The sequence below is a fragment of the Octodon degus genome, unplaced genomic scaffold, assembly GCF_000260255.1.
Source record: "Octodon degus isolate 3935 unplaced genomic scaffold, OctDeg1.0 scaffold00113, whole genome shotgun sequence".
Taxonomy (NCBI): Eukaryota; Metazoa; Chordata; class Mammalia; order Rodentia; family Octodontidae; genus Octodon; species Octodon degus.
In genome coordinates this window covers 7,036,409-7,049,589 of record NW_004524689.1, presented here as the reverse complement: position 1 = coordinate 7,049,589, position 13,181 = coordinate 7,036,409, and the positions used below count along the sequence as shown (strand labels likewise).

General features: G+C 44.2%; 1 protein-coding gene across 2 annotated transcripts in view; it reads right to left on the bottom strand.

Annotated features, from left to right (window-relative positions):
- Pex14 (peroxisomal biogenesis factor 14) overlaps window positions 1-13,181 on the bottom strand; it is a 150,627-nt gene that overhangs the window by 25,890 nt on the left and 111,556 nt on the right. For both annotated transcript variants that reach the window (XM_023699549.1, XM_012516566.2), the window contains exon 4: window positions 100-228. In XM_023699549.1, the coding sequence (XP_023555317.1) occupies window positions 100-228 (129 nt within the window). The remainder of the gene's footprint in view (window positions 1-99; window positions 229-13,181) is intronic.

Below are 13,181 nucleotides of genomic sequence, written 5' to 3'. Positions count from 1 at the left end.
TTTCTCCTGGGATGCTAGGTGCAGAAGATGCAGAACACTGCTCATGGCCAACTTCTGAATCCTAGTCAAGCAGTGCAGGAACTGGGGTGGGTGACTTACTGCATGACTGCGAAACGAGGTGGGGGGGCTGCAGAGGAACCACCTGTGCGGCCGGGCCCAAGGATGCAGGCTCTTCGGCAGCAGTGCCCGACTGCTGGAAAGCCAGGTCAATCTCTTCATCTGTCAGCCCTGGGGAGAAGAGCACAGAATGGCAGGTGAGTACCTTTGGCTCATGGCCACAGCTGCAAAAGAATTCCCTGTGCGGAAAGGCCCATGCAGCCAGAGTGCCTGGCATCCTAGTAAGCTGACTTCCCGATTTGGGATTCTCTGGAACCTCTCTCAGTTGCAATTTAACCTTAAGCGACAGAATATTAGCCTCAACACTGCTTCCAAATGTGGCTCATTCAATTTCCTTAATTTATCCTTGAGTTTATTGCTGCTGTTGAAGTCGCTCTGTACTGCAATTCTCCATTCTTCCCCCGAAAACAGATACCATCAACTGCAAATGTGGCTCATTTTAATCTGTAATGGTGTTAAAAAAAAAAAAAGAGGGGAAAAAACTAACAATAATGCATGAAAACAGACAGGGAAACAAAAAACTAATTATTGGGTGAGACGACTAATTAGTCTAGATCGTTTCAGAAGACGGGAATAATTTGCTTTATTTTATGACAAATGCAGAAATAAAAAGAAAAATCAGGACTGACTGTGATTAGTATGAATGGGATATAGAATGTAAAGAAGAAAATAAAACAAGAAAACAGATCAAAACAAGACCAGGCCCAAACTTTCAGATGATTATTGCTCTAGCCTATCATAGCCTGCCTGGATCGCCTTTGGCTAGTTTTTCTTTTCCTTTTTTTAAATTTCTCCCAACACTCTCAGCCACGCTGCACATGGGACACCAGGAAATAGCAGGGCGCCATCTGCAGTGGCTGCTATGTGCAGAGAGGAATGAAAGGCAAGTGAAAAGCCACCAAGGCTTCGCTTCCAGGGAGGGCCCAGCTAGTATCCTTTCCAATAGACTGGGGACACTGGCTCTCGGACAGAGGACGAGGTCACCTGGCAACCCACAGAACAAAGTGTGGTGCTGGGTATGAAAAGAACTTCCCCAAAGGGCCCATTCAGGAAGTGACATGTGCAGGAAAGAGCTCTACCGTGGTGAGTGGGAAAAGCTAGGGGGTGAGGGTGGGGGGTCACTGGTAGTCTGCAGGAGACCCTCAGGCTGGTCCATACTGTTCCGGGAATCCCAATTTCCAGTCGAGCCACAACACAGAGCTTTTAAACTGGAGCCGCGAGCTTTCCCACATCTGGTGGGCAGCTCTCCATTAGAGGCCCACAGCATGGTATACTTGCCCCTGGGGGTGGATGAAGTGCGAGGTGGTTCTGAGGATCAGCAACTTCAAAGTGTGGAGCATCTCACTCTGTGCCTAGGGGCTAATAGATGGTGTGCATGAATGCTTCAGAGCGAGGCTCAGTCTGCACCACACTGGCGTGAGCTGACTATAGCCAACCCTCAGAGTTCTCATGCCCTGCCATGCCTGTTCAAGGAAGTGCCCAGACTACTCCAAAGGCCCTGGGCCTTTCTCTTCTCTGCACTAAGCAGATGAGGTCTGTCTCCATTTAAAACCATAGCACACACACACACACACACACACACACACACACACACACCCTTGCACACTCCGGAACACTAGCTAGAGCAGGCAAAGCTACACCACTGCAGGTCTGAGGTGCTACTGAGGGCCTCTGACAGCTCTAGCTCTCCTAGGGGAGATGAAAAAGCTCCAAAAGTATCCATTATTAGTGCTTACCAGCTTATACACAAAAATATTAAAGTTGAGTAGACCAGGGCTGGACAGGGTATGCTTCTCTTCCCTGCGCTGCCTCCCCACCCTATTGGAGAAGGGCTGCTTTTCCCATCATTTTTCCTCCCAGGTAGAGGAGGGACAGGACAGACAGACAAGCCAGGCACAGATGGAGCACCTCCCCAGAACTCGTTGCCTCTCGGGCTCTTGCATGTGTGGTGGTGGCAGATCGCTCTTTCTAAATCAGAAGGGGCACCCCTCTCCAAGTGCAGGGAGGGCGGACATTGTTTTAACCAATTCGTAAGCGGCCACCAGAGAAGAAAGCAGCATTTGCGACATCAGCACAGGCTGCTGGTCACTGGTACACCATGGAATTCTACAAACCTGGTAGTTCATGTGCCTTGTCAGCCGCTGGCTGCAAATGAGGATAATTTTCCCAAAAGGAGCATTCAGTTGCATTCTCATTTTCCCTTTTGGCTCTTTCAAATATAAACAAGTACTATAATGTTTAACGCTGGGGAAATATACCGTAAGTTACAGGCTGTGCTGTGGCCCCGAGAGCTGGTGCTGGGTAAAGGAACAGGACTCTCTGCCTGTTTTCCTGCCCTCTGGCCCTGAGCTTTTATGTAGCCTATTTTCCTAATAAAACATGTTCCTTGCATTATCAAAGCCAAGCCCACCAGTGAGGCCTCAGTTTAAAGGGCATCAGCACTTCCTTCCAAGCGCTTGTTTTTCAGACCTTATCATTTGCTGCTCTCAAAATGACACGGGCTGGAATTCTGATATCCTTACCTCTCTGGGAGTCAGACTTTTGATTTAGCTACAATAAATGAATCATTCTTCTTTTTCTTTTTCTTTTTTTTTAAGCATTTTAACAATCTTACTGGATAATACAGTCTCAGAGCTAGAGCATTATCTCAGTCATTGCCCTCACTCAGCAAATAAAAACCCAAAGTCCAAAGAGGGCAGAACCTCTGACCCAAACCACACTCATCTGGAGCACATTCATTCAGTGACCACCTTGGGCTCTGCATCCCTAGCCTGGTGACTCTCTAGCATACCACCAGGTGACAAATTCAGTCTTAGTGTCTTTTTCTTACCCTGTACAATGCTGGGGACGGAACCCTGGCCCTCACACATGCTCGGCAAATCTTCTACCCAGTGGTATCTCCATCCCTTTCTTGTCTTAAAATTGTGAAATAAGGTCTCCCTTAACCACTCCCTCTGCTCAGACTGGCCTCTGTCTCTCAAGTAGCTGGGATTATAGGCGTGTACCACCACACCCAGCCAAACCTATGTTTTAAATCTTCAGTTTTGTTAAAGAGGTTTAGGGAAGTATTACATTTCCTTCTCCCACTGCCCTCCCACTGCCCTCCCACAGACCCAATCTATCAGCTGGAGACAATAAATACCATCTGGGATATTACCAAAACAACACAGCAACTTACCCCTGGCTCCTACAGCAAAGGACACCTGGACAACTTTCTGAACAATACCAGATTGATGAAAGCAGAGTGTCTTTGTTCCTATCTTGTTCTAAAATCCTAACTTCAAATCAAATCTGTGTGGCACTCACAGAAGGGCACCTCTGATCCTGTGTATCCTCTTCCTTTGGGGCATCTCTGATTTAGGACTGGCCAGTACCACGATTTTGACAGGACTCAGGTGGGTTACTGGGGACCTAAGAAAGAATGGGGTCCTCCCCACCCCACAGCATGGAAAGCTGTTTGCCCAGCCATCAGCTCTTGGGCGGGGATGACCCCACCTTTTGGGATGTGGTGCTGCCATGGGACTTACACAGAAGACATCCAGGTGCCCTAGTCCCATCTTTGCCGCCCATCCCCAGAGATAAACAGTGCAGATCTTTGATTGAGACCTTGCAGAATCCAAAAGGTTAAAAGGAATAATAAAGGAAACTGCCAATTGTAAGTGAATTATATTTGGCTCTGGAAGCTAAGGCACAGGCTATATTATAAAAGGCATCTCTTTGCGTTGTTTACCATCACCCTGACTAATGCAGACCTTTTTTTTTTTTTTTTGTTTTAAATAATCTCATGCAAATTAGACACACACACTTCCTTCCAGTTGATTGCTATCTGCAAGGAATAATCTAACCACAGAGGGACAGAGCAATGGCTGAGGAGCAGAGCAGAGGAGAGATGGGAGCAAAGGCTCACTGTCCTGTGGCACGCGAACCTCCTCCCTTCCTCACCTGCCAAAAGACTTCCTTTAGTTGCTGCCTTTGAAAAATTAGTCTATTTTAATGAAGTCTAAATTTTTCTCTTAGTTGGGTGTCATTCTGCATTACCTGATGTCACTAGCATTTAGCATTTAGATGGCCTTCCAGTAACTGTCCTTCTGCCATCAGTGATTTTCAAGTGCTACCAGCCACCTCAGTCCCAGTCTACAGCAGTGACAATTACAATGTATTACTGATAAAGAAAACCACTAAGAGAGTTGCACCCAGTTATCCCACACTCGCTGGCTTCAGCCAAGAAGAGAATTAAAGAGACAAGGGCCCTGTCCAGGTGAGCCAGAGCTGGACAATGGGCCCTGACTATGAGGTGTAGTGCCACCTCACCTGCCACAGCTACAGCTGCCTGATTGCAAAACCAAGAACACTCAACTCAAGCACTTCAAGAGAAAGAAGGTCCCATGCAGCCAGGATTGGGGCAACTCTGTTCTCTTAGTTCTCGAGTCCACTTCCAAAACCCCAGGGACACTTAGTTCCCTTACCAGACTTCTGCTGCCCCTGTAGACACTGGGGCCAATGATTTCTTCTCCAGCACTTTCTCCAGGTGAGCTGTTTTTAAAAGTACAGAACAAGCAAATGACATCCTATTGATCAATAAGGCCAGCTCTTACAGCCATCAGACCTGAATGCCTCAAGGTGGCCATACCTATTTTTACCCTCTAGCAGATAAATCTGTTTTCTTTTTCTAAAGGTTTCTGTTAAAATGCAAACAAGACCAAACTGACTGTGAGCTGCAAAGTGCAATGCCCCAGGGTTTTTTCCCATGACTCAGTCCAAAAATGGTACCTTTTTTTCTGTAGGACTGGCTATGCAAGAGCATCTGAGAACAAGGCACCTCAACACTGTCCCTACTGGGCACTGCCCCAGGTTTGCCCCTATGCAGGTAAAGCAGAAGACAGACAACAACTTTCAGGTCAGACAACAACTAGAACAGAAGGGTTAGGAACAGTGAAAATATGAAAGGTGAACGCCTGACCCTAGCCCTCTAGCATGGGCTGACAGTTTTATAACAAAACTGTACAGACAGACAATAACACAGGACATAGGCCCTGGAGCCCCAGTGAAGGGCAACAATTAGGGGCTGGGGACTCAGGCCATCTTCCTCCTTTCCGTAGTCCCTCCATTTCTGAGACTTGAGTAATTCGTCTGGGACCTGCAGAGATGGAGCGGGGGTCACCTCTTTGAGAACACAACTAGTTATCGCTGGCACACTCTGGGAGGAGATGAGGCAGAGCAGACAGCTGGCTAGAAATACTCCCCAAATTAAAAGAAAAATCAACTCTCTCAAAAGAGCTTCCAGGGAGGGGAACAGGAAAAAGTATTTTTATTTTATTTTATTAACATTTTGTTAGAACAGTAGAGTACAATAAGGACTCTCAGAGCCTCTAAAAGTCGTTGGATGACCTGCAGACCCCTATTTCCCAGTGCCTTGTATAAAATTGAATTTTTTAAACATAAATTACACGTAATGACGACACTGTAAAAACTAACAGTAATGGAAAGCTGTGCTGTATTTCATTAGCCTGTATTATTCCGTGCCACCTGATCCAGCCGGGCCTTGTTTATGAGTTAGTGTGCTAGCAGATGCCGATGGAAGCATTTGCTTCGACCTTGCTCTTCTCATTGGGGCATGAAATTACGACGGCAGCACCTTGATATTACAGCCATAAATACAGTAAACTGCAAATTTAAGCCAACGGCTCCTATTGTCTCTGAACATAAAGCTGATCGGTATTTATTTAAAAGGAGAACAAAAAAAAAATATTATATATCACCTTGTTTATGGGGCTGCCCCCACCCACTTTCTTATCCCCCTCCCCCAGTGCCCCAACCTGTCTAATTCGCTTGTTTAAAATATTAAGCAAATAAGCCAAACGTTTTCTTCTCCACTGATTAACTGTCCCCAAACAGTAGGAACAGTTTTTGAGAAAACTAGTTCCAAGTATTATTGGCCGGGATGGAAGAGTCTTTTATAGGAACTGATGGGGGCCTGGCTCCCACCATCTTGATACTGATATGTAAATTCACAAATAGGACAGGAGACTTTCCCCTCTCCATACAGGAGGGAAGTTCAAGCAACGGGGGAAAAAGTTGCTGATGATGCTCTGAAACTGAATGTCCTCTCAGTATCCTTCTAAAAATCGTTAGGTAGAAATGCTATTTCAAAAAGCAGCAAAACACTGCCTCCTGCCACCTAAGGAAAGAAAGAAAGATATGTAACCAAGAGTATAATTCTCGTCTCAGCACACAGCGCTCACTGGAGGACCTCTCATTAAAACTTACACCAATCCCCTCCGTATACCAATGAACCATAAAAACAATATATCCTTTAAATACATTAAATGTGGAAGAAAAATAAACACAAAGACAAAAGGACACTGGATATCACCCAGTGACGTCTCCTAGTGTAAATCACTGAGTAAAAAGCCAGTGCACAACGTATTTCACTGCCAGCTTAGAGACGCAGGGCTCCGCGGGCATGCTGCACTCCAATCGGAAGACGGCAGGCAGATCTGCTCTCCTCAAGTCCACCAAGAAAGTCTGCTCTCAGAGAGGCAGAGGGGGTATGAAAACTTCGGCACAGCACAGTTTGGAGATCTCAAAGGGTCAGTGTGGAAAACTGGAGCAGCAGGGGGCCAGATCCCTTTCAGCAGTGAGCTAATCGCAGATTTTGCAGAGGTGTCACTCCAAAGCAGACCAGCTAGGGTCCCTGGCCTGGAGTCCAGCAGTATCAACAGCACGGCCACGTCAGCCAAGATCAAGTTTCCACACGTTTGCTTTTGACAGGTTATTCCACAAGCCAGACGTGCTCCCTTGGAGCCCTAAATTATACCAACTCCACCAGGCATTGAGCTTAGCTCCTTCCACATAAGGAGGAAACTTTCCTATAAAATTTACTGCACTTCTCTGGGGAGTAGTATAACTGGTGAACAAGACAGAAGCGAGCTGCCCCTCTGTGTAACACAAATTGAGATCTCTCTTCTGAAAGACCGGGAGGGCTTCCAATCAGCAGCCATGGGGTCTATTTTTAGATCTATACAGTCTAGAGGTTTTTTTTTTTTTTTTTTCTTTTCCTTTAATCTGTCTCTGCTAAATTAGAAATAAAAACAAAGAGGGGTTACTTGAGATATTTGATCATCAGTTCCAGAGGGTTAAATACTGTTGCCTGTCACAGACTTCAGTCTAAGCTAGCACATCTTCAGCAACAGGCTGAGAAGCCAGCACCTTCCACCACACAGAATAAGAACAAGAGAGAGAGAGGCGACCAACCTCAAAGGCCCAGGGGACACAATCAGGAAGCACTGCCACTGATATGCCAGAGGCCAGGTAAAACAAGCACATGTTTACGCATATGTGGAAAAGCCAAACTGTAAACACTCCCAACAATACTTTATTCCTGTTCCTGTTTCAAAGAGATAGGGAAGGTTATTTTTAAACAACTCATCTTTGATAAACTAAAGACATTCAGAACCAGAAGAAAAGCTCAGGCTTGCACGGCTCATCCCCTTGCTGTTCTCTTCCTTTTTCTTTTGCCTTGGCCCTGCTAGGCACATCCCAGAGACAGAATGGGATACTCCATACTGTTTCATGCCAGCAGGGGCTGCCTGGCATGCCCGCATCCCCTGCCTCTTGCCACAGCCAGCACATTTTTCAATAAGCAAAGTCTTAGAACGAATGAAACCCTCAAAGAGAAGAAAAAGAATAGATGGAAAAATGGGAAAACCAGGTAACTGATCACTAGCTACAGAGTTACAGGTAGAGAGGAATAAGAAGTTCTGGGGTGCTACTGCTCAGTAGGATGACTACAGATGATTTACCACAACAAGCTGCAAAGGAATTTGAACACTTTTACCATAAAGAAATGATAAATGCAGAGAGAGAGGTGACTCTGATTTGAACACTATACAACATATACTCACATGTATCAAAACATCACCTGGTACTCTAAAGAAAAATTCACAATCATGTATCAGATGAAAAAGAAGTTTGGCTAAATGAACAAATTATTTTTTAAAAGAATATATTTATACACAGAAACACACATATTTTGCTGTAGATATGCATAAAGGAAAAGGAAAACTGGTATCCACTGTAACAGGCTGTGCATGGGAAGGTCCAAGTACCTGGGGCACACAGACTGGAAGCTGACTTTTGTCTATTATCCTTGTGAACTTTTTCCATGTGAATAAATTTGATTCCAAAGGATTAACTCAAATTTATTTTTAAGAACAAAGAAATAATTGAGGGAAATAAAGCACCAAAACCTTGATCCTGAACGAAATCACTTACAATGGCTATCCTCAATTCCTTCAGAGAAAAGCCAACACAGGAAAAGATAACAGAGCTGCACCTGGGAGCTGGGATGATGGTTTCTAATTTCTTGCTTAACCCGTTGTGGCTGCAACCACAGCAGTCAAATACAAGGTGGCTTTTTTAAAATGTGTTTTTAAAAGGCAGGCATCTGTTCTATTTGACACATCCTGGCTGCCCGAATGTTTCTCTCAGCTCTAAATATTTGCTGCACCAATGGAAATGTTTCTATCACTTCAACAAAACAAACATTTGCTCTGGGATGGGAGGGTTGGCCATACGCCGTTTCATATGTTCCTCGACATAGCCTGATTTGGGAAACAGCTCCACTGTGGGACACAAATCAAGGTAGAGATTTCTGTTCCTAAAAGAAAACCTTGTCACAAGACTTCAGTGCGCCACAGCACTCTTCAGTCACTCTGTTGAATGCCACGAATGTTCCTTCGGGGTTTTTTTATTTTACATCTTCAACCTTACATCTATGATCAGGTTTATTATTTGGCATTCAGCTTACTTCCTAAAGTTTTAAGCTGTCAAGCTGCTACTAGGTTTTTTCAAAGTCTTTACACTAATCTGAGATGAACACATTAAAAACATGCTCTGCCCAAATAGGCCAATACATAAATTATTTTGCCACCACCTATTTGCTAATTCCAATGCATGTAGTACTGGCAGCTACTGTCAACATTATTAGTATAATTATGTAGTACTCAACCAAATCCATAATGTTTGTGTGCTTATTTGGTGGCACGTAAGGGAATAAAGACCTCATCTTGCTGGTCTGCTAAACAGGAACCTTGGGCCTGGGGAGATAGCTCAGCAGAATAAGCACTTGCCTGGCAAACGCAGGGTCCTGAGTTCAATTCCTGGTACTGCAAAAAGAAAAAAAAACCGGAACCTTCCTCAAGCCCCCAATTTCACATTGTCACGGAACTGTGCAGGCACACACAGGGCAGTGTTGCCCATGGTATGGGCACCTTATTCTCCACACCTACAGCTGAGGAACTGAGGCTCACAGACACTGCCCAGTGCACTGCTGGAGGTGGCAAACAGGACTGTACCCAGCCCAGCTCCTCACCAACGCACTACCCAACACAGTGAAGAGGACTCTCGGTTTGCTCACGTTGAAAGGGAGCATCAATGTCCCCAACTTCTAGCATGTCATTTAAGTGCAGTACTGAAGTTACCAGAACTGAGTTCTGTTCAACTTAAAACAACTTTTACACATGACAATAACCACTGCTTGCCAGGGTGTGGGGGACGAGCCACCTGAGATGCTGCAGGAAGACAGCGTGGCACTGTATCTCCAGAGTTTAAAAATGTTCATACTCTTTGACTCCACAATTTTACTTTTAAGAATAAAATAATTTAACATAAGACTTATGGACAAGGATGGTTCATCACCATACTTTGTTAGCAAAACATTAAATGAGGGAAATGTCATAATAGGAATGATCAAATTTTGACACATTCCAATGATGTAACAGCTCTATGTTCACATGAATAGTTATGTGAAATGTGAACTGACAGGCAAAAATGCTTGATACATTAAGACATAAAAAGCAGATGGTATATTCATACCATGATCTCAATTACACTTTTTAAAGAATAAAGGGAAGTAATAAAAGTTGTAGCACTTAATACCTATACATGTGTTCAGGAGGAAAGAGGGCTGGGAGTGTGGCTCAATGGCAGAGCCCTTGCCTAGCATGCCAAGGGTGTTGTACAGTGCTTTCCTCCAATTGTACAGTGCTTTCTCTTTTTATAAAAAAAAAATTATTTGGTACAGGATCTCACTATGCAGTTCAGACTCACAGTGGTTCTCCTATCTCAGCCTTCCTAGTGCTGCAATTACCGCTGAGCGCCACCATGACTGGTTTTGGTGGCAGGCTGGGCATGGGGCCGGCACAGCACGCAGTATCAGGGATCAAACCTGGGTCCTTGTGTTTACCAGGCAGGTGCTTAGAGTGCCTAGCTATCTCCCCAGCCCTGTACAGTGCTTTTTAAAGGGGGTGGCACAATGACGCCACTCATCCATTCCATGTGTTGTGTCCTTGTGTGAACACAGTGCAAGGGTTCTACCTGCTGCCCCCCATCACCTTATTCCCACCACTCTTGCCGCCTGAGCATCCTACAAAAGGATTCTTCCCATATTTTATTTCATTTTTTCTTCTTTCCTTTTTTTCCAAAGAGGGTCTCACCAAGTCCAGGCTGGGCTAGAACTTGCAATCCTCCTGCCTCAGTCTCACACAGGGCCAGGATTACACCTGTGTACCTCCATGCCTAGTTTCCTCCCATATTTCTTGCAATCTATATGCAAAGTCCACTGTGTTGCCTACTGTTAAGCCCAGGGTCTATTTCCACCACAGGAAAATATGACTATGTTGGGTTTACTGAGGGACAATATACCAGTCTCCTGTATAAGACATTTTTTTATTACTGTGTTTTAAATTAATCTTTAACCCTCCAGTGACCCATTTTTGGAATGTCCATAACAACAGAACATAATGAAATATCTGCTCTTCAAATTCTTGTTCCTTGAATTTTTCTCTAGGCAACATATAGGAATTTCATGCAAACATTTTAAAAATGTCAATCTTTGGCATAAATGAGTTAACAGGCATATTCCCATAGTTCAAAATTCTAGAGACAAAATGCTACCTAGTGACATGAAAGTTTCCTCCTGTAATTCCCTCCTGGTCACCCATTTATACTTTCCTGAGAGGCAACTGTTACTACTGGTTTCTTATGTAAAAAGCACACATGTATTACATACACACCTATGTGTATATATATTATACAAATGATAACATGATGTATACACCATTCTCTTTGCTATTTTAATTAACATATCTTGGAGAACTCTGTATCAGCATCTTTTTACAGTTCCCTCATTCTACTTAGAGGCAGTATGTTTCGTATTCCATGATATGGATGAACTATAACTTACTAAATTTGTCCCCTATTGAGCTTTTATTTCTATACACAAAACCACACTGAAAGGTCTTGCATGCAATTTATACACGCACAAGTACGTCCCCAGGAAGAGACTCTGCTAGGTGCAGTTTTAATTATGTTGTTGAAAAACTGCCCTCCTTAGCAGCTGTTCACGCTGACACTTCCACCAGGGTGTGTGTGTCCATTTCCCACAACCTTGTCTACCTGAAGCTGTTGAGCTTTTTATCTTTCTCATCCCAAAAGTTTTAAAAAAGAAACAAACAAGGTCTTATTGTAGTTTTATTAGCATTGTACACATACATAAAAGCACCTTTTAAGTCTATAGCTCAACAAGCTTTCCCATAGTAAGAACACCAGTGTCACATAGGTCAATAAGTAGGGTGACAGCTTCCAGGAGCACTCTTCTGTTACCTCCAGTTACCACCTCACTTCTAGTACTATGGGCTGAGTTGGCTTGTTTGAGCTATATAGAAATGACGCATTAAGAAAGCGTTCTCTTTTATTAGTACATTTGCAGCATATAATGGCAGGGAGTTAGTGCGTGCACGTAATACATCTTAATTCTTCCTCTTCTCTTTTTCCATCCCCTACCATTTCCTGCCCTCCTGGCTCTTCCAACTCTTGGTTCCCTTCCCATTTACAAAAGCTCTATTTTTACCATGTTCTTCCCTTCATTCTTTTTCTTAAAAACAAGGATGTTTTTTTCATGAAGGGCTTCTTCTGCCCACCATGAGGTCTGTGGTTATCATCCACGTTGAAGCCACAGCTGATTCATTCTCACTGCGCTCTGGATTCCTACACAGTATATGAGCCACAATTTACCTGGCTGCTCTCTGGGTCTGGGAAACATAGGCACAATGCAACTGGCAACATTCTGAGCATGAATTCCAGAGGGGCACTGATGAATCCATCAACAGAACACACCTCTGAGCAGTTCTGCCCAATACTGTTAGCAGTTGCCAAAGTACAGCACTGCACCAGTTCACTCTCCTACCAGCAATTGGGGGTTACAGTTGCACCGCCCCAAGAAGTTCTCAGTGTGCTCCCCTTTCGCCTACTGCTGGCTGCTCAGGGCAACTCACTCTGTTTTAATCCACATGTCTTTGATGACTAATGAGGCTGAACACCTTCGGTTACCATCTTTATTAGGTACCTTGTTTTCCATACGTACAGGAAGTTTGTTAATTATGCTGCTAGGATGAAGACTAGGTTGTGTTTGTACTACCAATTATCAAGAAAGTTGTTCAAAACTGCTAGACATTATTTGTCTAGTCCCCCCTTTCACAATTGCTCACTTTTGCTGTATAAGGAACTAAGTTGTTAGGTATGTACATATTTGGAAACGTTAAGTACCCCTGGTGATTAATCATTTTTGCATTTCTCTGAAATTTCTTTATCTCTACTGCTGGTCTGTGTGCACACATTTGTGTGCATGTATGTGCACATTGTGCATTATGGGGCATGAATCCAGGCCCTCTGGACTGAGCTACAGTGGTGGGGAGGATTGAACCCAGGCACTTGTACATGCTAAGCAAGCATTTCACCACTGAACTACTCCAGCTAGCCCTTTTTTTTTTTTTTTCTTTTGAAACAAGGTATCCCTATGTTGCCAAGAAGTAACCCCTAGGCGTGGGTCAAACTTGTGATTCTCCATTTCAGTCTCTGAGTGTGCTGGGATTACAGGTGTGCATCACCATTCTCAACTTTATCTCTAACTTCACTTTTGGGCCGGAGAGATGGCTCAGTGGAATAAGCACTTCCCTGGCAAGCGCAAGTGCCTGAGTTCAATCCCCCGTTCCGCCAAAAAAAAA